The 23,315-nt window shown below is 27.6% G+C and overlaps 6 protein-coding genes across 6 annotated transcripts; 2 read left to right on the top strand and 4 right to left on the bottom strand.

The window, feature by feature from the left end:
* Positions 1-624: 624 nt before the first annotated feature.
* Positions 625-2,373, bottom strand: PGO_126530 (hypothetical protein, conserved; the record flags this gene model as incomplete). The annotated part of the gene is made up of 1 exon (XM_028689443.1): positions 625-2,373. One exon carries the CDS (start codon positions 2,371-2,373, stop codon positions 625-627), a length of 1,749 nt encoding a protein of 582 aa, XP_028545244.1.
* Positions 2,374-4,405: 2,032 nt separating this feature from the next.
* Positions 4,406-6,503, top strand: PGO_126520 (hypothetical protein, conserved; the record flags this gene model as incomplete). The annotated part of the gene is made up of 2 exons (XM_028689442.1): positions 4,406-4,784; positions 5,089-6,503. The coding sequence occupies 2 exons, from the start codon at positions 4,406-4,408 to the stop codon at positions 6,501-6,503; spliced, it is 1,794 nt and encodes a 597-aa protein (XP_028545243.1).
* Positions 6,504-7,317: 814 nt separating this feature from the next.
* Positions 7,318-8,019, top strand: PGO_126510 (U6 snRNA-associated Sm-like protein LSm5; the record flags this gene model as incomplete). The annotated part of the gene is made up of 3 exons (XM_028689441.1): positions 7,318-7,378; positions 7,642-7,721; positions 7,855-8,019. 3 exons carry the CDS (start codon positions 7,318-7,320, stop codon positions 8,017-8,019), a joined length of 306 nt encoding a protein of 101 aa, XP_028545242.1.
* Positions 8,020-8,421: 402 nt separating this feature from the next.
* On the bottom strand, positions 8,422-11,336 carry PGO_126500 (WD domain, G-beta repeat domain containing protein; the record flags this gene model as incomplete). Its single annotated transcript, XM_028689440.1, has 2 exons — positions 8,422-10,778; positions 11,213-11,336. The coding sequence occupies 2 exons, from the start codon at positions 11,334-11,336 to the stop codon at positions 8,422-8,424; spliced, it is 2,481 nt and encodes an 826-aa protein (XP_028545241.1).
* Positions 11,337-13,013: 1,677 nt separating this feature from the next.
* Positions 13,014-15,527, bottom strand: PGO_126490 (poly(A)-specific ribonuclease PARN; the record flags this gene model as incomplete). The annotated part of the gene is made up of 1 exon (XM_028689439.1): positions 13,014-15,527. One exon carries the CDS (start codon positions 15,525-15,527, stop codon positions 13,014-13,016), a length of 2,514 nt encoding a protein of 837 aa, XP_028545240.1.
* A 1,502-nt stretch (positions 15,528-17,029) lies between these two features.
* On the bottom strand, positions 17,030-22,690 carry PGO_126480 (gamma-tubulin complex component; the record flags this gene model as incomplete). The annotated part of the gene is made up of 1 exon (XM_028689438.1): positions 17,030-22,690. One exon carries the CDS (start codon positions 22,688-22,690, stop codon positions 17,030-17,032), a length of 5,661 nt encoding a protein of 1,886 aa, XP_028545239.1.
* Between the last annotated feature and the right edge of the window lie 625 nt (positions 22,691-23,315).

Here is a 23,315-nt window from a genome sequence, read left to right as displayed (position 1 = left end):
TATATATAACTTTTTTAATAACTTAAAAAAATGAACACTATAATGAAAACCTTCTTACAATATTTAAAGTGTGAAATAATTTTTCACATTGATCTTTTATGTTATGCAAAATAAAAAAATACATAAAAGAATAAATTGATGAGCAAAATGCTGCTCAACTAGTGCAACAAAAAAGTAATAAAAAAAAAATAAAATAAAATAAAATGCATATATATACATATATGTATATACATACGAACAACAAACATGCGATTTTATACGAAAAGTATTTTATATCAGACATTTACAATTTTATAATTTTGTGCTCATTTCAAATAACACATTAAATCCCATCCTCAAACGTCGTTACATTAGGTCCTATGGATGCACATATATATGTTTTGCGCATACATGCATATTATTAGGTGTGTAAAAATCTCTATACGGATCAAAAATTGCATTATTTAACTATGAACACATTTTCCCCCTTTTGTGTACCTTAAATTCTCCTTCAGTTAAAAACACAATTCACTTCCTTTTATGAACAGCTGGGTTTATTCGTACATATGTATGAATTTATATATATCCATATATCCATGCGTATTACAGTACCTATATCATTTGTAGTTTTTTGCCCTGGTCCACCTATTTATGGGTATTAATTTCTGGGTCCTTTATATGCATTTTCGCATCAAATGGCTGATTCATTTTGTTACACACTATTAGTAATAACCGCGCCTCAACCTCCTGACTTTGATTTTTAAACATGTACATATCACCTGGGCTAATTAACAATTGCATATGCTTTTCACATTCAATAACATTATTTTTTATTCCTGTATCAATAAATAAATTATTTGAATGACAATCTAGAACAAGAAATGTCATAAAACCGTAGGAGTTCTTTACAGGACCATACGTTATTCCTGCACCTATTAATATAATTGCCATTCCTCCTCCCTTACTCTGATAATTTAAAGGTATGCAAGTAACGCCTTTTTTTATATTATTTTTATAAATTTTTTCTAATTCTATTATTTCAGTTGGAGATTTTTTTACGAATGCAGTATTTTCCTGCATAGTCGTTTTAATTATTTTAAAAACGTTTTTATTCTCTTCTTCATTATTTCCTCCTCCTTCTCCTTTATTTTGTCCTTGCATACCTCCCCTTTTCATACTTTGATTGTCGCTATTCTTGCTACAATATTTTCTTATGTCATTTTGTTTTAATTTATCATTAGAACTCTTCATGGCTGCAACTTCACTTGCTTTCGGTCTTCCCCTCTTTCTTTTTACTTTAACTTCTCCTTGTGTGTTACTTTCATTATTGTTGTTATTAAATTTTCCATTATTATTAAAACTGTTCGTTTTAGTTAAAACGCTGCTCAAAGAATTTTGTTGTTGCATTTTTTCTTTTAATAAACGTGCTCGATATTCCTCCATTTCTTTCTTTTTCCGTCTTTTTCTTTTTGGTTTTAATCCTGCATCGTTATTATCAATTCTGTTTGTATTCGAATTATTATTCATATTTTTTCTGAAAGATAGGGTGTGCATATTCGTTGTGCCCCTTTCATTAGTTCCTGAATTGTAAAATTTATTGGAAAAATTCGTTTCCGCATCCTTGCTTTTATTATTATATTTCCCTTCTTCATCGTCATCTTCGTCCGCATCGTCATTATACCCTTCCTTTTCATCTTCTTCCTCTTGATGTAATTTTTCTTTCATTTTGTTTTTTGAATGCTTAGATGGCCTACCACGTCTTCCTACCACTTTGTAATTATTGCGTTCTTCATTTTCGCCTTCCTCCCCATGTCCTTCATCATCTTCATCGTTATTTTGATGATATTCCATTTCCCTTTGTCTTCTTTTTTCCTTTTCTTTTTGTTTCATCCTTTCCATTAATATTACATGTTTTCTTCTACGTTTTCTCTTTTTTAATTTTTTCTCTAGTTCTTCATTTTTTTTTTCATTCACGACACTAGAATAATTTTTAAATTTTCCCAAATTATTCTCAATAGTGGAGCATCCTGCTTTATTTACATCATTTTCTTCATTTTCGTTTAAGTTGGCATTACTATTGCTTGCAACATTTTTCTCTTCATTATTGTTACCACTATTATTGGTATTCAGGCCATCATTATTATTTCCGCTGTTGTTTGTTTCATCTGTCTTATTTAAATTTTTCTTATTCAGAATGTTTTGGGCATTCCTCACTGTGGCTAATCTGTCTTTTAATGGCAAATTTTTGCTTCTGTCATTTTCATTATTTACATTTGTTGAAATAGATCTAGCTAAATTGGTACTTTTATTTATATTATTATTAATGGGCTTATTAATACTATTAAAATTGTTCGAGTTATTGTCTAAAAAGGCTGCTGAGAATACATTAAACATTTTTACCTTTTTAAATACGTGAGCGCTTTAAGGTCTGTTAAACTTCTCATAATAATGTGACATGAGTTATATTTTGTGTAAAGAAAATGCTTGATCCGTATGACTTTATTTAATTACTTTGATTTATTTTGATAAATATAAATATATATATATATATACATGCATTTGTATTTTTTTAATTTAAATTATGCTCACATGGAAGAAACACAAAAGGGTTTAAAATAAAAGTATGCATAAAAAATAAAATTAACTTCAAATTACCACATGCAAAAAGTTTTCTTAATTTAGGTGTTCACATGTCCCTTGCGGAGAGATGAAAGAACCATAATGTAAAATTTTATCGTTTTGTATAAATAATATCAAATGTATGTATAAACGTGCGTATTATATGTGCACAAGTGTTCATAACATATATACATTCTTCTCACATACAGGTGTGCAATTTTGCTATTTTATATTTTTATAAAATGTTAATCATATCAGAAAATGTAAAATATATGTTCCAAATAAAAAATGATTAAAAATAAAAAATATATAAAAAAATTCTTTCGTGATTTTACTGCATTTTAATGCTCTTTTTCAGTATTCACTTTTTTTTTTTTTTTTGTCCTATTTCACACACGCTTTTACATGGATTTTTTTTTTTTTTTTTTTTTTCATGTGAATGGGAAATACATTTTTTGCAAATGGACCAAAAAAATGTATATATATTCATCACATATTTTATGCTGCCGTTTTCAGAGTTTATGTGAAATGTTAAGCTAACATAAACGAGAAGTAAATAACATATTTGTAATATGTAAAAAAAAATATACTTATGTGCATATATACAATTGTGTGCCTACGTGTATCATATATGAAGCTAGTTAGATATATAAACACGTCTACGTGTGATTAAGAAAACATTATACATTTGTTTCTTTAAAAGTGTCCCATTTTTACCCCCCCCTCCAAAAAATATAACAATTCGTAATAACCCCTAGTTTGGCTCATTTATTTGAAAATGTTTCAAATATAATAACAACTGTAATGTTGGAAGATAAAATTTACAACTTAAAAAAGTTGAAAAAAATGTAAAGAAAAAAGTAGAAAATAATATGAAAAAATTCCAATTTAATAACAATGTTATATAGGTTGCTTTTACATTTATTAAAATTCAGTTTCATCCCCATGGATAATTAATTATGAATAAAGAAATTAAAGCAAAGAATATTAATAAACTTTTAAACAAATATGCAATGGGATAAAAGAAAAAAAGTCGAACTAATCAATTTTAACATTAGTTAAAATTAAAATATTATTTCTTTTATTCATTTTGTCCCTTGAAATTTAAACCTTCAAAATGGGAATAGCTTTTCTTTTCTTTTTTTTAAGGATCTAACATTAAGAAAAAAAAATAAATAAAAATAAATAAAATAACAAATATAGTGATAATAACATAATATAAAGTACAAATGCTTCGTTTATTAAAAATAGTAAGCAATAAAAAAAATGTATATATTTATATTTCTTTTTTTTCTCCTTTTTATTAATCAATGATTTATCGATAAACAGTAGGAAATAAAAAAATGTCATATTCGCGTTGTCGTAAATTACAAACAAAAAAAAATTATAAAGGGAGAACTTCCTATTCACCAAATGGCTAGAACACTTCTGTTTCTACATTTTACCTTACATTTGATAAGAAATAATGTAAAAAAAAAAAAAAAAAGTTCAAAAATAAATAATTATCAATTCTAATATGTAAATGAAAATGCATGTATAGAATATCACATCCCATGTGCACATGTATGTACGTATACTATAATAAAATGTAAAATTCTTTTAAAAGGAAAAAAAAAAAAAAAAAAAAAAAAAAAAAAAGAAAAAAGTGGAAATATAAATCGTTTGCAACAGGCACAAAGGCGTAAATTAAAAAGAGAAATGTTAAATATCCCATAAAAGATATAAGAAGAAAAGAAAAAATTACAAGCAAAATAAATACAATCCCCACACATAGACATAAATAAATAAAAATATATATCTGTGGGAAATGAGGAAACTCTTGAAAACTGCCATTATTGATGTACACAAAATAAATAGTTGTGACGCCTCTCAGTCTACTAATCTATTTAAGGAAAAATTAAGTTCACTAATTATAAACAATATAGATAAATTTGAAAATGAAGAAATAATTAAAATAATGGAAAAATACAATGAGAACAACTATAAAGACAGGAAAATATTAAGAACTAGCTACGATGTTTTTAAAAACAATATACACAGATACTCTTTTGATCAAATAAATAAAATACTTAAATTATATCATACATCGCAAGTTTATGATAATCAATTCAATGTATCAATTTTTAGTTATGTTATTAAGAGAATGAATGCGATACCCGCATCTGTGACTATAAACATTTTTCATAGTAAGACCGTTAATAAAAAACTCAAAAGTTAAATATGAGGGTATATTAGCCACTCGGCGTTTATATCACTTTGAACGCATAAATCGGTGCAAATGTGTACATATCCATACATGGCATGCTTTTCTTTTTTTATTTTTCTTTATGGTATATATTTGCTTCCAATTAAGCCTTTTGAAAAAAAAATTTATATAAAAATTTCTCTTCATTAATTCGGTTATACATGCTACCCAGACAAGTGTTCCACACTTGGATCAATTAGTATGTTTTGTATCCATTCACTTCTTCCCATTCTCCATCTCGACAGATTTAGTGAAATCTGGTTTAGGACATAACAGAAATATTGATTCACTTAAAGAACATTTTAAGAAAAACATAGACACGTACAATACCTTAGATTTAACAATTATTTTAAGTAGTTTTACCTTGTTACAAGAGGAGATTTTAATGAACTCTACGAAGTCGTTTGTAAATAAAAATTCGCATGATGTAGAATTAAGGAATTCATCACCAAATTCATCTGATTATAACGAAATAATAACATTAATATTAAATAAAATAAAAAATGATGAACATATTCACAACAACTTGAGTGTTGTAAATTCCATCTTAATACTGAACATGATTAGTCGATTAAATATTAATAATTATGATATTTTTAAATTCTTTACAAAAAAATATTACAAAAATTTAAAGGAAAATGATGTAGAACCGCACCACTTGACGTTGTTGCTGAATTCATTTGCAAAGTGCAATATAAACATTAATATACTCAAATATATAATTAAGTATATGAACAATGATAATTTTATTAATCACCTGTCTTATGTAAATATTACAAATGCACTTCATTATATGGCAAAATTTAATTACCAAAATAAAATATTTTTAAATCGTTTGAAATATAAGGTCATGGAAATTATTGATAAGATTCCTCAAAGAGAATTTAGCAATATCATGTGGTCCTTATCTAAATTAAAAGTTAAAGACAATAACTTTTATTTTATTTCTCTCCAAAAAATTAAGAAAATTCTCCCTTCAATGGACATGATGTCAATTGCTCAAGTTTTAGATGCATTACGACGAAAAAGTTTATCAAGTAATACATCATTTATGGATAAGTTACTTGATCCCGACAGCTATAAAAGTCAAACAACATGTGAATTATCCAACATTCATGAAAAACCAATAAGAGATAATGATAATATAAATAATAAAAATTCAGAAGCTTTCAATATAAAGGAATATATACAAAAACCTAATCATACAGGGGGAAAAATAAATAGTGAATGTAATAATCTAGGGATATATGACCACACAAAAGAACAGAGAAAACCTTTGGAAAATGATCAAACGAAACGAACAACAGATGAATTGCGCCAAAATAATGATGTTAATTTATGCTACATATCCAAAGACTTAGAAATAGAAGTTACAAACTTGTTAACACAGAAATACATGGAAAATATTGAGCTTTGCTCACTCCATGTTTTGACACAAGTCCCTTTTTGTTGTTTGCAATTAGACTGCACTAATTACGACATTTATCACAAATCTCTTGAAGTTTTAAAACGGAAAAGAAAAAATATGAGTACCTTAAATTTAATATATGCAAGGTACTTTATCAGGATTCTTATTGAAAAGCAAGAAAATAATTTTCAAAAATTACCTCGATCTCTTAAGCAGTTTGCGCGAGAAATCATGAATTCGGATAGCAGTTAGGTAGTATTACCTATTTTTGTGCACATGATCTCTGTGTATATTTATTAATTTCCTTCTATACATGTGCACATTTGTTCCTTGTTACAACACTGCATTTCTTGTTTTCCATGTCTCCATTTCTGTTAAAATTCGCTTAAATAATTTATACGGCATTTTTTAATGTGTTTATTTTTTTCGTTCACCCTGTCGAAGCTACATAACTACTAAACTTTTTTACTTCCTCTTGCGCATCTTCTTTCTCCACATATGTATATATATATATATATGTACTTTTTTAATTTATACAACTCTCTTAATTACCATTACATATTAATCCCATGTTTTTGTTTTCACTCCAAGGTATCACACATTGCGAATTAATTTATATATATGCATTACCCCCACCGTTGAACAAAATCCATCATGTCGTTTTTTAAATTTCATTCGGTTATATGTTTTTTTAATATTTGTTTTAAAATAAAGCACTTCATTAAAAATTGTGCAAATTGTTTTTATATCCATAATCGAATTTTCAAAAAAGTTTACAATATTTTTTTTTTTTTTTTTTTTTTTTTTTTCTAAACATAAAAATAAAGAAAACACAAAATAAAAAAGAAGAGAGCAAATATATAAAGCTACAATAATAACTTGTTTCAAGTGTTATATAATAGGTGTTTACACGTTTTTTAAGCTTGTGTTGTAAGAAGAAAGAAAAACTTTGGCACATAAGTACTACTTTATAACTTTTTCACATGCTCGAATTTATAGATCTAAATACATAAATATTTATGTGGAACATTCCTTTCCCTATTCCATTTTGCGTTATTTAGTAATAATGGCTACAATAAGTGGATCAGAAACGTTTTTGCCTCTTGCCTTGATGGATAAGTGTATAGGTTAGGGTGGATCATCCAAAATGTTCTCAGTTTTTAAGTTCAGATTTGTGAACATACATGTATGCCCAGTTACATACGTACAAACATATATATATGTATATGTGAACTTTTGCGCGCTTAAAGAACTATAGAAACATAGAATCGTAAAAATGTAACATGGACAAATGGAAGGGAGAAGGGCATTGCTTCGCATATGTATCCCGTTAAAAATACTACATTTTAGGCAATTGAAATAACTTCCCCATTTCATATAATTTTTATAGGCAGTAAAATATGGGTTATGATGAAAGGTGACAAAGAAATAGTGGGAAAGTTAGTTGGTTTTGATGAATATGTCAATATGGTATAATATAGAAAAAAAAAAAAAAAAAGAGTATACATATATAACCATTTTTATGCATTTGCATTATCTCCTCTCTCCCCATTTGGAGAACGGATACTGTCATATATATCAACCATCTGATTTATTTGCGCAGGTACTAGAAGATGTTACTGAATACACTTACGTGAACAACGTTAAAAAAGTAAATAAAATAAAAAAATTACTGCTAAATGGTTTAAATATAACAATTATGGTTCCAGGAGGTACCCCAGTTAATTACTACGATTATGAAGAAAAACTCGAGGAAAATATAGCATAATGTTTTTTTTTTTCCTTTTTAAATTTGTGTCTTCTTTAAATTGAAGATTTTTTTTATACGTTTTTGTACACATATATGCCCTCATACATGTATTTATAAATATGCACCCCATCTCCGTGTAAATCTAAAAAATTTGCAGAGAGTTAATTTTATTCCATATAAATGATGTTATAATTGTATCCAATTTTTATACACACATTTTTTAAAAATAAATAATATACCAAAAAAAAAAAAATAAAATAAAAAACAAAATAAGTAATAAAATTTAATGAACTTTTTTATATGTATGATAAAAAAACAGAAATTATATCTTTTCTTTTAATAAAATTATTACGAAAATCCCTTTTTTGTGTTGCACCCCCTCTCCTCCCTCTTTGCACATAGCACAATGCTTCATCTGAATTAAAAAGGAGCAAAGATCCAAACAACAATAGAACCATCTGGGTATCCATTTGACGTTGCAATAATATTCTGGTTCTTCGGGTAAGTGTCAGCACTTGTTAAAAAAGATAATTGTCTCTTTTTAAAAAATGGCTCATTTAAGCTATGTGAGTCAAAATATGAATGGTCAATATGATAATTTGGTAAGTAAAGGTTACTTATAGTATTAACATGAAAACCTGTATATATATCATATACGTGTGCATATGTATCAATTGATGGAATAATGCATTTGTCCCCAGCTACACAGGAATAAAATTTTGGAATTTCCGTTTCTTTATGTATAATATCTGATAATTCATAGTACAAAACTTGATTTTTTTCATCCTTTTGCAATGAATAAGTTTGATTTTCCAAATTTTTATGATCACAGTTATAGTCACGAATATGATCACTACTGTCAATATTACGATGCAAATTTTTATAATGCTCTTTAACATACTCGTGGTTTTTCTTTAAGCTTTCATTTATTTCATCATACGGTATAAGATTCATATATTTCATGTTGTCTACAAAGAGGGACCATGTTGGTTCCAACTTTTTGTTAACATGCTCATAAAATGTATTCGTTTTTATGGTATTTTCATCAAAATCACTTGAATCTGTATTAGAATAAGTGCCATCTGAATCGATTTTCTTTTCAATCATACCTTCATCACTACTACCCAAGGGTTTCTTCTCCTCACTCTTATTTATTTCTCTGTTTAATTCATTAATATGTTTTATTCTTTCTTCTAACTCTTTATCTTCATAAATGTTCTTAATATTGCATGGATGAAACTCTTTATCGTTATATATATCTTTTGAAAATTTGTCGTCATAAAATGTTCCACAATTACTATATTCATTTAGTTCATGTCCCATTTGGTTATTATCATTCTGCTTGTTTAAATAATAGGATTTATAATTTGTAAGGTACGTCGCCATATTTTTTGCATTCTTCTTATTATTGAAGTAAATAAAATCAAAAACTTTAGTATATTTTGATTTGTTCGTGCTAATGATATATTTGTTGTTATAACTAAACATACAATGCGTGATGCTTTTTTCCTCATCATAAAAAGATTTTATAATATTATTATTTATATCGTACAATCGAATATACCCATCATACCCGCTTGTCATGAGAATGTTGTTGAATTTATTTTTCGTTAAATCAAAAGTTATGGAGGAGTAAGAAACAGATGAACAAGAGGATGAAAAAGATGAACTACTATCTCCCTCGTCTGTGAAATGTTTTTCAATCCCCATTTTGTCCCCTTTACAGCTATGTAATACATTTTCCAATTTTGAATTTTTAATGTCAACATCATTTTGTTTTCCTAGTTTTGTCTTAATTTCCTTCTTTCTTTCTGCTCTCCTCAATTTAAATGCACCTTCATGATTAATTGTGTTGTTAAAATTAATGCTAGTCAATACATCTTCATGCGAACATATAGAAGCATATGGGTTTTTATTATCTAAAAATACGACATCAGAAATAGTTTTTTTGTTACTTCTTTTATTTAAGGCAAATAAATTCATTCTTATGTCCCAAATTTTTAATAATCCATCTCCCCCTCCTGAATATACTAAGAAGTTGCTTATGTTTGGTACTGCTATGCAGGAGGTACTATATTCATGTGCATCTTTAATAAGAAATAGGGACTTGTTTATAATTTGATTTGTTTTTCTTATTTTAATACAATTTAAGTCTACCATATTTATGTTACCTTTAATCATGTCGTTATAGTTATATATTGGGACATATACAACTTTGTTATCTGTAAAATTTTTATGTTTAATTTTATAGAATGGGACATAGGCATTATCAAGCATATTCATCTTTTTCTTCTTCGCCTTGTTCATATTAAGTCCTGCTACTGTTTCGTCATTACTGCCATTACTACAATTTCTATGAGCATCATTATTATTGTCAGTTGTTGTATTAAACCAATTGTCCTTTTTGCGATTTTTATTCTTAATTAAAATAGGTATTGACACATCAACATATTTCGAAACATCCTTGTTAATTTTCTTTTTATTTTCATACAAATCAAATATTTCTATAATTTTATTATCACCACATGCGTATATATATTTGTCATTATCACTTATTGTTAGGTCTCTAATATTGTCAATCTTTGTGCAAATTTTTGATAGTAGCTTATTTTCATACAAGTCGTATATGTAAATTGTGCCGTTTGATCCACAACCAGCTACATATTTCCCTTGAGGGGAAAAACAAACTCTGTTAATTCCATATTTGTTATCATAATATATATCCGCGTTGTTTGTGCAGAAACTATCTCCGATAAAACTTATGTTATTTGTTGCATCTGCGTGGAAAGGTAAACAGTGTATTAAAATAAGTAAGCCTCATTTGAGGGCGTTCTTTTGGTACATATGTATGTGTGTATGCTTATGTATGTGTATGTATATTTGTATGCATATGTATAATGTATTTATATTTGTATGCATATGTATAATGTATTTATATTTGTATGCATATGTATGTATATGTGAGCTTCTTATGCAACGCAGCAACCGCGTAAGGGAGAGCTACACGTGAGACAGGTACTACAAGCTGGATTCATTAGTGCAAACTAGGTTCACGAAAAAAAAGACGAATATAAAGACGGTTCATAAAACAAAGAGACCTCAAGAAGTATCCGACACTGGATTGACTCAAGCGTAGGTGTATGTACATAAGCACATTCAATAAAGTAATTCATGTTTCATTATGGCCTTTGTATCTCCTTTAAGGCCGTACCGGAATCATTTTTGTAACTTTTATTGATGTACTTGTTTGTTCCCCCAAATTTTATGACTGGGATGTATTTTCCTTGGACCTTTTCACTTATGTTCCTGAATTTTTTATTGTCGATATCGTTCATGTTTCATCATATTTCAGAAAAAATAAAAAAAAAAAAAGAGGAAAATTTTGTACACAAAAAGTAAAATGCATTACATGAATATTACCTTATTATTTTTTTGGTATGTGTAAAACAATGCTTTTTCCCTGCTCTTAATTTATTGTATCAAATTTGTTTTTTTTGAAATATTTTAATTTATTTATTTTTTTTTTTTTCCCTTTTATTCCTCTCGCCGTTTTTATTTAATGGAAGGCCTTTATATTATATCCTGTTGCTTTGTGCATTTATTTTTACACTAGAACATAAATTTTATTGTTGATAGAAAATAGTAGAAAAAAAAAATATGTTCACTTTATATATACCATTGCTTAATTCCTTTAAAAAATTCCAATTGCACATATACTTACGTTTTTTCCTGTGCATCACATGGATTTTGCTATGTGCATACATATCATATATACGGGTAACATGTGATATTATATATACATGTGCTTTATTACGTAAACAAAAGTCTACCGAAGAAAATTGAAGCAGGAGTTAAGAATGGATACGAAACTTATAGAGGAAATTAGGCAATAAATTTTGAAAGTTAACCACGAAGGTTGTAATTTTTTCTATGAACCATTAAAATACTCGATAAAAAATAACTGCATTTTTGCCTTCCATCAACTTAGGTATTTCTTCTATGGTAGAAAAAACTATGTTTCTTAATTTTTTATTTCGCATTTTTCATTAACACACACGAAAAAATACTTTTATAATACATGAACTGTCAAGAGCTGTAAGATAAGTTTTTATACAATTCTTTCCCCCCTAGGCACAGAAATGTCGACTTTAAAAATTACATGTTGATCTGTTATCTCTGTAGTGAATAAATATTCCTGAGATAGGGAATCAAAAGACACACAACTTTGCTATATTATACCCGTTCAATTATATACCTTTTTTTTTTTTTTTTTTTTTTTTTTTTTTCATTTTGTATATCGTTCTGTTTCAATAATCCCTATTATTTCCCAATTACATTCTCAAAAAGTATTTTTTGTCGTATGACGGAATTATTTTCTGCATTCTTGTATTAACCCTTTTGCAAAGAAGTTATAAAGATAACTAATCATAACTGTCATGATAAAAATTACTACTAAAATAAACCTTTTCCATTTAAAACAAGTCAATTAAAAAAATTGACCTTGACTTAAAAACTATTTTTTCTCAAAATAAGGGGGAATGGAGGAATGGTCTCAATAAGCCAATATAATATAGAATTATAAGTGTTCATGTTTATACAAGGATATGCAAAACAAATATATCTCACATGACACATTCGTGTGTTATGTTATAATGTAACACATTTTATTAAAAAGAAGCGCATGTGTAAACTAACAATTAAGATAATTAAATAAGGGAAAATTATCATAAACAAATTATTAAAATTTAGGAAATTCTTTGTGGAATTTAAAAGGGAAAATATGGAAAAAAAAAAAAAAAAAAAAAAAAAAAAAATAAATATACAAATAAGACGTACGTATGCATGTACCTCTTCACAATAATGTGGATACTTTTAAGAATATCTATACACACTTCTAATATGCAGCCCCTTCTTCTGTGTGTTGATAAAGGGGGGAAAATTATTTATGATGGTATACGAATACATATTAGCGGAGAGAAGCATATGCATTCTTGTCAAATAAAATGATTTTGCTATTTCGATTTAAACTTGATTAAGTACTCCTCATAAGTACACAATTTAAATTGGGGATTTTGCAACATTTTATATATCATTTTAATATTTTTCGCGTCATCATCACTTTTGGCTATTATCCAACATGACTGATCATCTACCTTACTTAATGATACCCATATGGGGGACCAAATTTTCATTATTTCCCATTTTTTAAAATAATTTGGATAACCATACATATAAAAATGTCTTGCCATTTCGTAATTTTCTGTGCTAGTTAACGATACGACATTTGGCTGTGTCTTTACAATTTTTATTTTGTTACACATACTTAAAAAAATATCAAAAAAAGATTTTTCACTTTCGTTCATACCATTTTTTCTATTAAAATAAACATTTCTCCACAACATATTATTTTTTCTCAATATATAATGGCACTGAAGTATGAAAAGTAGACATGTTAAGAGACTATCGTAACCTGCATTATGTTCATCACTCATTCTTGCATTTATGTTGTTATCATGGTTACTTATTGGGGTATAAAACAATTCTCTTCCATTTGGACACGTTTCATCTCTCATATTCTCGCACTTGTTGTAATTTTTCATATCTTCAGAATTTCTTTCCTCGTTCTTTTCATTATTTGAATTATTGCCTTTAGTGCATTCCAACGAATTATCTATCTCTCCACATGAATCAGCGTGATTTTCCGATTTCACAAGAGGGATGAAGCAATGAGGAAGATCTGAATGACCATTCATAAAATTAAAAGCAAAATCAAAATCATTGCTAGACGAAATTAGAGAAGCCATATATTCACACAAACCCTTTAGAGTTGCGGGTCCATTTAATGCATATAAGTATTCATTCGTTTCATTCATATATTTCGTATCAAATGTGTATGGAAATAATTCTGTCCATTTATTTTTAAATAAGCTAATAGAATTTGGCAAATCATGATAAAATGTCTGATATATATGTAAAATATCATAAAAACAGTTATGCCCTATGATTATTTTTTTATTTTTTATAATTACATCAAATAGTAATCTTACTCCAATTGTTTCATTTATTTTTTCTATTTCTAGTTCAAATGTTCTTATTTGTTCTTTATATGAATCCTTTTCAGTTCTATAGATGGCTAAATGTTTTCTATCGTTCACCTTGACAGATATACAGAAAATGTCATTGAAATATTTCGTTATTAATGTATGAGCTAATAATCGAAGATACGGGTTTTCAATTTCTATATATAACGGATAATCTGATGGATCATCATCAATTTTATTAGAATCAAACAAAAAATTCGTCTTTTTTTCCCCATCTCCCTGGTTTTCATATCCGAATGATGGATCTTCATTTTTAGCATCCCAACATTCATGATTATTTTTGGTAGTGGAAACAGAAAGAATGTCGTTATAAGTACCAATTCCTACGGAATCAGTTATTCTTCCACTAGGTGTTGAATTATTATCTTCTTCATTGCAGTTTCTGTAAGCTCTATGACAACTTGTTCCCATGCTATTGTTATCATTCGCTTTATTACCATTTTTTGGAGATCCTACATTGTTATTACGCGAGTAGGACGCCTTTTCTCCATTTTCTGATTCGTGTATTGGACACATATTTTTACAGTCATCTTTTTCAGACAATTTTGTTTTATCACCTTGGTGAATGAAATTCTCCACAGGATTGTCCTTCGCCCCCTGAGATAACCAAACTCCAATCTTCTTTATTATTTCAATAACAGCTTCTTTATCCTCATCGTCAACAATTTTATAATTTTCTATTTCATGAATAATTTTCTCTATATCAATTTTTTTTTTTTTGCCATTACACTCCTTTCCGTGTGTATTCCTAGTTTTTGTGTTACATTTATTCATCAAATTTTTTAATTCATCGATTTTTTCAAAAATGTTTTTTTTTCTTTCTTCTTCTTCATTTGGTGTTAAATATCCAACACCATTAAATATCCATTCATTAAAATCAAAATTATTTTCTTTTAAAAATATAAGAGTTGTCGTTGACACACTAAAGCATTTATTTTCTTTTGGAAATACATAAATACAGTACGGTGATATCTCCCATTCTTGATAATTTATTGAAGAGTATTTCCGATCTATTTTTTCACTGTTATGTCCTAATAATTTAATATTATGTATACTCCTTTTTTTGAAATTGTAATCTTCGTCTGCAGTGCATTTTTCTTTCAAAATTACGTCTTTCTTCCTGGCAACAGTTATTCCAATTTGACATGGAAAAAAAGATTTGGCTCCATAACAATGTGCTTCATAACTAGAATCAATAGATATGTATCTCTCATCTTTTAAATGGAGTCCTGTGTATTCTACATCAATCGAAACAAAATCACTATCATTTATTTTATTTATTATTTCTTTATGGATGTTATTCCAGTTGTTTACATTAACACTTGTTATTTTCGAATATCGACGTTTCCATATATCACATTTCAGAATTGTGTTTTTTTCTTTTAAAACAAAATTTTTAAATAAATAATTCAGTACACTTGCCATCATAGAATACAGCTATATTATACGCTCTAGGTATTTTTTCTTATTTTATTATAGCCTTCATTGGGGGAATAAATGGAAAAGATAAAATCAAAATCCAATTTATCCTTTAATAACATGCATTTAGATACATTTTTATAGCCCATTCTGTAATTAGCAAAAATATACAAAAAAATAACAGAACATGCGTCGGAGTAAAATTTAATCCAATCTGTTAAGATTCTAATGACATATCTTATATTAAACTGTTATCATGAAATTTGTGTGTTTCTTCTTTACTTTGAGAGGAAAGGTAATGGGGGAGGGAAAATATATTTTTCATTACATGAGCACATGTGTGTTAACGTGAACGTGTTTAAAACAGTACCTACGTATACTACACTGTAGATGAGGAAAACAATCCGAAAGGCGTGTAAGCTTGTTACAATCTTAGCCCCCCAAAATGTTGAACTGTACATTTACACATAGATGTAAACATATATATACGTTTATATATATATCTGCCAAGTTCCACATTTATTCAATTTTTTTACATACAAAAATTTTGCTGCGCACTTTTGAATTTCATTTTTTTGCTCACAAAAAAAGGTGTAAATTTCTACAGAAATTGAACAGAATATAAACGTCCTCATCTCAAAATATGATACCCTAGGATATGTATGGCATATAAATTTGTGTTTACTAAATATACATGTGATGTGACAGTTTACACAGATGTTATTTTTTTTTTTTTTTCGATATCATTGTGCAGTTTGGCTATTTATAGCACAGTGTAGAATGTCATAAAAAAAAAAAAAAAAAAAAAATTGCGAAATAGCTCGCACTGCAAAATGGCACTCGTTGTGCCATACAATATAATATAGTTACAAAACAAAAAGTTCATTACTCTCTCTTCAGGATAATTTAATCGGCGATTCCCTTTTCTCATAAACACATTATCCAAGTGAACACAAAAGCAATAGTACATTATATAGAGTGAACTAAGAAATGTTAACTGAAAAATGGCATGCATACAATTCTGAATATATAAATTTGTGCAATTTTCTCAGTCGTATGGAATTTGTGCAATGTGTGAATTATTTGCTTATTTTTGTTCAGCCACATAAGCGATAAACGTGTACAAGCATTTTATACTGATTAAAAAAAAAGGGAAAATAGTGAACTAAAAAAAATAAGTTTAACAAAAATTTGAAGCACGATATATTTTATGCAGAGAGAAAAAAAAAAAAAAAAAAAAAAAAATACAAATTTCATATAATTAATAGGGGACATTAACATACAACACAGATGTAGCAAAATGGGAATGGAAGTAGCATGATTAAAATATGTACATATGACACACGGGTGAACACATGCATAAACTACATACATACAAAAATGGTGGTTGTTACATCCATGAACAAACTGTTGGAGGCACATAAACTCGTATATCCTTTTATTACCCTTTAATTGAAAGCTCCTCCTTTGTATGAGTAAAAATCGATCCATTATTCTGGAAAAAGTTATTATTTTTCACGATTTGTTTCATGTATGCTGTTATTTTCCTTTCTATAAATATTTAGGGGAATATTGCCATAATTAGAAGCGTCAGAAATGTTATATCCTTGGGATGTGTTCTTATTTTCGTTGCTAAGTTTATTCACGTTATGGCTTGTAAATGAGTTGTTTTCCGAGAACCCATCATAGCTATAATTATAATTGTCCAATAATTGTTGCACATTAAAATTCTTTTTAATATTTAAGTCGTGGTGACTATTTAAATCAGTTGTCGTGTTATTATTCTTACCGTAGTTAACATTTAATATATTTTGATTTAAATTGATTCTGCTATTTAAATCCATTCTTCCCACTGTATTGTTTATCAGACTGTTTTCATAATTTATCACATTATTATTTTGGTACATTCCAGTATCTATGTTGTACACATTAATGCTGGGAGCATTGGGGCCAGTACCAATGTTTCCGACATTAGCAATGTTCATATTGTCCGCCATATTTGGAATGCCACTTATATGTCTTAATTTAGCTACATCTAACGGTGTCTTGTATGATTCTAAATTCGAATTATTTACATAATTTTGTGGGGCCGGATTAACCGAATTTCCTCTGCTGCTGTTATGCGTGTAGCTGTTGAGTATATTTGAGTACTTGTCAATTAAAACGTTGTAGTTGTTATAGTTATAGGAGTGCTCACTGTTGTAGTTGTATCCATTGCTGCCGCCCTCATTCCTGTAGTTCACGTTATTACAGCTGCTATAGTAACATTTGTCATTTATGTATTTTCTGAGGTTATTAACCCCAGCAGTAGGGATAATACCTCCACTGATAAGACTTTTATCAGTCGATTCTGGTATGCCATTTTGGTTGTAACCATTTAATTTGCTCATTTGTATGTTCCATTTCTCATCAACATTGTTGCACAACAAGTTGCTAAACTTGTTAACTATTCTCTTTTTTATAAAATCTTTTTTATTAACAACCTCGTTTACATTGCTCATTCCATGAATTTCATTCATTGTGCTAATATTCTGTGATATACCACTTAGTGAAATGTTAGCCCCGCTTAGTAATCTGTTTGTGTAAATTTCCTTTTTATCTAAGTAATAATTATCACTCATGTTTATATTCTCAATGTCCGAATATTCCATTTTGTTATCATCTCTCTTGTTGCTATCCCTTTTTTCATCTTCCATGTTGTCATTGAATGCTTTAGTGAAATTGAGATTACCACTCTCTATCATGACACCATCTTGTTCAGGATTAATTTTACGCTCCTCTTGTTCATTTTGGAATCTACCATCAGTTCTAGTGCTATCAGTTATACAAGCATCGATGGATTTATTATTGATCCTAGAATCCTTTATCTTGTTTATGTAGCCGTTAAAATCCAGTATAGTTAACAAATGAATAAGATAAGCATGATTACTGCTTGAACTTATGTTCATCATTTCGTTTATAACACTAACTAGTTTTTCATTAAAGTTATCATTATACTGTAGTAACTTTTCAATAACTTGATTTAAATCATTATCATTTTTATCACTATTGTCATTATTTATATCATTTTCTACCTCTTTCATATCCACTTTTTTTTTTTCTTTTTTTTTTTCTTCATCTTCACTAATCATTTCGTAGTTTAATATATCTGTAAACAACTCGTTTTCTATTAAACACTGAAAGAAGTAACAAAATTTGAAAGATGTATCTATCAACTCCAATAACGGATTTGTTATGTCTTGAACACGTAAAAAACATTTCGTGGCAACTTGAGAAATGTATAAGTCATGAATAGATTTGGTATATTCAAAATCTTTCGATTTGTGAATTTGTGTAATCATTAACTTGTATTCATGATTAATAATATCTTCTTGTAAATATTTAATCAAATGAAAAAAAAAAAATTGCATTTTATATCTAATAGAAAACAAGTAAGAAAATAATAATCCCCCTTTTTTAAAATTTAAGTATTTATATAAATGTCTATTATGATAACATAAAATTTTTAAATTATAATAAATTCTACCTAGAAGAAAAAGGAATTGGAAAATAGAATTATAAGTGTATATAGTGCTCGTATTAATAATTAGTGCTATTGGCCATGTAAGTTTAAAATATATTTCTATATTATTCCATAAATTCAGTCCACTATGAATTTGTATATTCTTATTTATTTGTTTATCATAAAATATCAGTGTTTCATTGTCTATGTCAATTTCAGGAATTTCTATGGGAGATTTATACGACTGATGAAACCATTTGTATATTTCCACTGAACAGTCATAAGAACTGAATATAAGCATATTTTTCATTTTTTCCTTATTATTCCTGCTCATCCATGTGTCCACTTCTCCCTTCATTTGATTTTTCCAATTCTTGTACGAAATTATTTTGTTTATATTTCTTATTTCATTTTGTATAACTTCCTTATTTTTTTCATCTCCCATGTTAAAAAAAAAATTCTTCTTATAAATAGTAGAATCAGCATTTAAAGTATCATTGTAAAATCGCTTGAACCATTCATTTAGTTTATTCTTCTTTTTCAATAATTTGTGTTTAAATAAAATTGGGGACGTGTAAAATCCTATGTATCCATTTCCAATATCGAGGGAAAATGCTTGTGTCATATCTAGAGCTCTAATATGTATAATTGGTTTTATTTTATTTTTCGGGTTATTCAGTTGGATGTTATATTCATCCAATTTTTGTATATATACACTAAAAGAATGCTTCAAACAATTTATTCGAACTCGAAATTTTGTTAACGTATTTTTATTTATGTCATGAAATATTTGTTTATTGCTCTGAATTTTTAACACAGGTTGTTTTGTAACTTCATTATTATTTCCTTCCATATTTTCACTCTTTAAGTTATCCTGATCTGTTACATTTACATTATTCGTATTTCTCTTTCTTAAATAATTTTCATTGTTTTCCATATCTTCATATAGCCTTTTCTTTTCATGGTTTATATTGTCTGCCCAAATCTTGTTATTTAAAATGGATTCTTTTGCATAATCCACAGTGTAACTACCACTGTTATGAACAAAAGAGGATATACCTTTTCCCCCTATAAACAGGGAAACTTCTATTTCGACATCTCCTAATATCACATTATTAAAACTGCTAGCATGTTGAATAGTGTGATCGATTTCGTGTTTAGATATGGTAGTACTGTCTTTTTTGCTATTTTTCTTTTCGTAAAATTTTACTTTTATTTCAACGGATAAACAATCCCCTAGGGATCCCCAATATCCTAAAGAACTATTCAATACATCTGCTTTATAAAGTAAAGGATTTTTCACCGAATGGATAACCAACGCAAAGCAGCAACCTACAAGAAAATTTTCATTATTACATTCTTGTTTTGTATTATTGTGTGTACCCATTGCTTCTACACTTGTACTACTTTTATTATTGACGTCAATATATTTATTATCAAAAAAATTGTTAAAATTTACAGCAAAATCGAAGCCATGTTTAAATCCTCTCAGTATTTGTTGTCTATAATTGTTTATACATACACTAAAAATGTTGTCGTAATCGTAGTATCTTTTTTTATACAATGTTTGTATCCCTTTGTAAAAATCATTTAGAACGATTTTTTTATCATATATATAGCACATGCCACCTAATATTAAATTCTCATATTTTTCTCTTTCGAAGGAATCATAAGAGAACTTTTTATAAGATATTCTAGGGTAAAAATATCTCGAAATAATATTTTCTGAATTATCTGTGTCAAAATAGTATCCATTCGTGCTGTTAAAAAAGATAGACTCATTTTCATTAGTATTACATTCTGTAAATAGCATATTTTCATATTTCTCTAAAATTAATTTATCTTCTTTGTTTTCATACATATATTTACAGTAATTTTCTGCTAACATAGATGAACTTTTCCATGCTAAAACTTTTAGCAGAATTTCATTTTTCGAATTCGGAGGCGTGTGCATAAGAGACCAAGATTTTTCTAAAAAATAATCATAAAAATCTCCATTATTTAGTAAATATATGTCTTTAAACAAATAAAATATTTTAATTAAATTTATATCCTTAACTATATATTTCCACAACTTATAGGCTACTATGCTTCTAATCTTTTCTATTGTAATATCAAATATTTCTTTACAATACAAGTTTATAGATTCATTTTTAGAATCTGAAGAATATTCATCGGAACTATTAACAGAACTGTCTGAGCTCGAAATGTTTAAAGAGCGTAAGTAATCATTAGTATTCGTAGGCACACCACCTTTTGTGGCATTCAAGCTGCTTGCATGGTACAACCCGTTTTCACTACCTACACCATTTTCATTGTTCATTGTATTATAACCTCTTTGAAAACTTGCAATTTTTTTATACCCTCCATTCGTGGGAGCTTCATCAAACGCTTTTGACAGTATCTTGGTAATCGAAAAGAGTTTCGTAATATCACTGGTACTCCATTTATTGCTTCTAATTAATATACGAATTGATTTTCCTATGAACAAGATTTTTCGACCAGCAACTTTGTCTATGCAGCAGTCTGGCAGATTTGAAACAGATTGAAAGAATAAATAATTCCACTCAAAATTTAAACTCTGTACATTGGTTAATGTTAAATTTTCATATAATTCTTCTGGTGATAAGAAAATTTTTTTATCATCTGAGTAGATAAATTGCCTTTTTTGAATAAAAAATTCATAATATGGATCTAATAGCTGTCCATAAAGCATCCAGGAAAATGTTTGATGTAACAGTATTTTCCCTAAATTTTTAAAATATCTATGATATATGCTTTTAATTCGTGAATTTCCGTTTAAGCAATTTTCATACAAGTAGTCTAAAATTTCCTTTGTTTTATTCCTACTTTCCCCTTGTAACACATTTTGTTCTTCCTTTTTTTGAAATTCTAAATAATTTTTTATAATATTTATAATTATTATTATTTCTTCTCTTTTTTTTTCTAGCATTGTTAAAATTTGTGTTAATGGAGTATTACTATTATTATTTATATATTCTTCGATCTCACTAATTTTTTTTAAATATCTCCTCATAAATTTATTTATTTCATTGCTTATTCCATTTGCATAATATCCATAAGGACTTACATTATCCAGACTTTTTATATTTCTTAAAACTACACCAAAGTAGTTATCTATTTCATTTTTTTTTTCGTATTTTCTTTTTTGGAATGAATTATTCAAATTATTAATCTCTTCTGATTCGTTGCCTGAAGAGGATGATTCACAAGAGGAACTTATGGAAGATGAACTTGTAGAAGACGAATTTGTAGAAGACGAACTTGTAAAAGAAGAACTTGCATTCCTTGGGATGTCTTCATCTCTTTGTATTTTTTCGTTCGCATAATCTTTTCTTTTTCTTCCTTTTCGTTCTTCATTTAATTTGTTAAATTTATGTATGTGCGTCAGATTTTTATAAATTGTATTCTTTTTCACCAACAAACAGAAGATATTTATTATGTAAAAGCAGTAACCTAACTGAACAATTTCGTTAATTATTTTTATTTCTGAACTTAAAAATATGTGAATGTTATTATTTACTTCAAAACAGTATTCATCTATATTTAAATTGTTATCCTTCTTCGTTTTATTTCTCCTTTTATCCACTAAAATTATTATATCCCCTGTTTGGCCTATAAGGCTTAGTATGATCTCGTGAATCATATTTTCTCATAACGTTTAATGATCATGCAGAGGGAAATACATGAAAGAAACACACACAAACAAGTGTAAATTATGCTTACATTGGAATATCATTCCGTGCGTATGTGTAAGAGTGTACATAGAGAATAATTTTAAAATGGTATTACAAAAATGATATGGGGTTAAGGTAAATATTTAAAAATAATCACAAATTTCTTATATTTTTGGTTCTTTTTTTACCCTTATTTCTCACCCTGTTTTATTTCCCTTTTTTTTTTTTTTTTTTTTTTTCTTTTGGCTTGACCTTTTCCAAACATTAATTTTTTTCATTTGAAATCATGCTAATTTCTTTTTTTCTTTTTATTTTTTATAGTTTGCATGGTCTCTTTTTTTAATTACTTTTTATATTTTTTTCATGTGTTTTTTTATATTTAAAGTGTAATGGCACGTCTGCTGGATTTTTTACACATGGAAATGTATGAGGACCGGTTAATGGTACTGTGTTTTTTATTTCTATAGAGGTCTACACAAATAGTGAAAAAAAATATTTTAGATCATTTAATAAGGAAATAGCATTTGAGGTTAAGTGTTTGTATTTGCAAAAAAAAAAAAAAAAAAAAAAAAATATTTAGAAATAACAAAATTT

Source organism: Plasmodium gonderi (genome assembly GCF_002157705.1).
Source record: "Plasmodium gonderi DNA, contig: Chr12, whole genome shotgun sequence".
NCBI classification, from domain to species: Eukaryota; Apicomplexa; class Aconoidasida; order Haemosporida; family Plasmodiidae; genus Plasmodium; species Plasmodium gonderi.
This window is presented reverse-complemented; position numbering and strand designations above follow the sequence as displayed.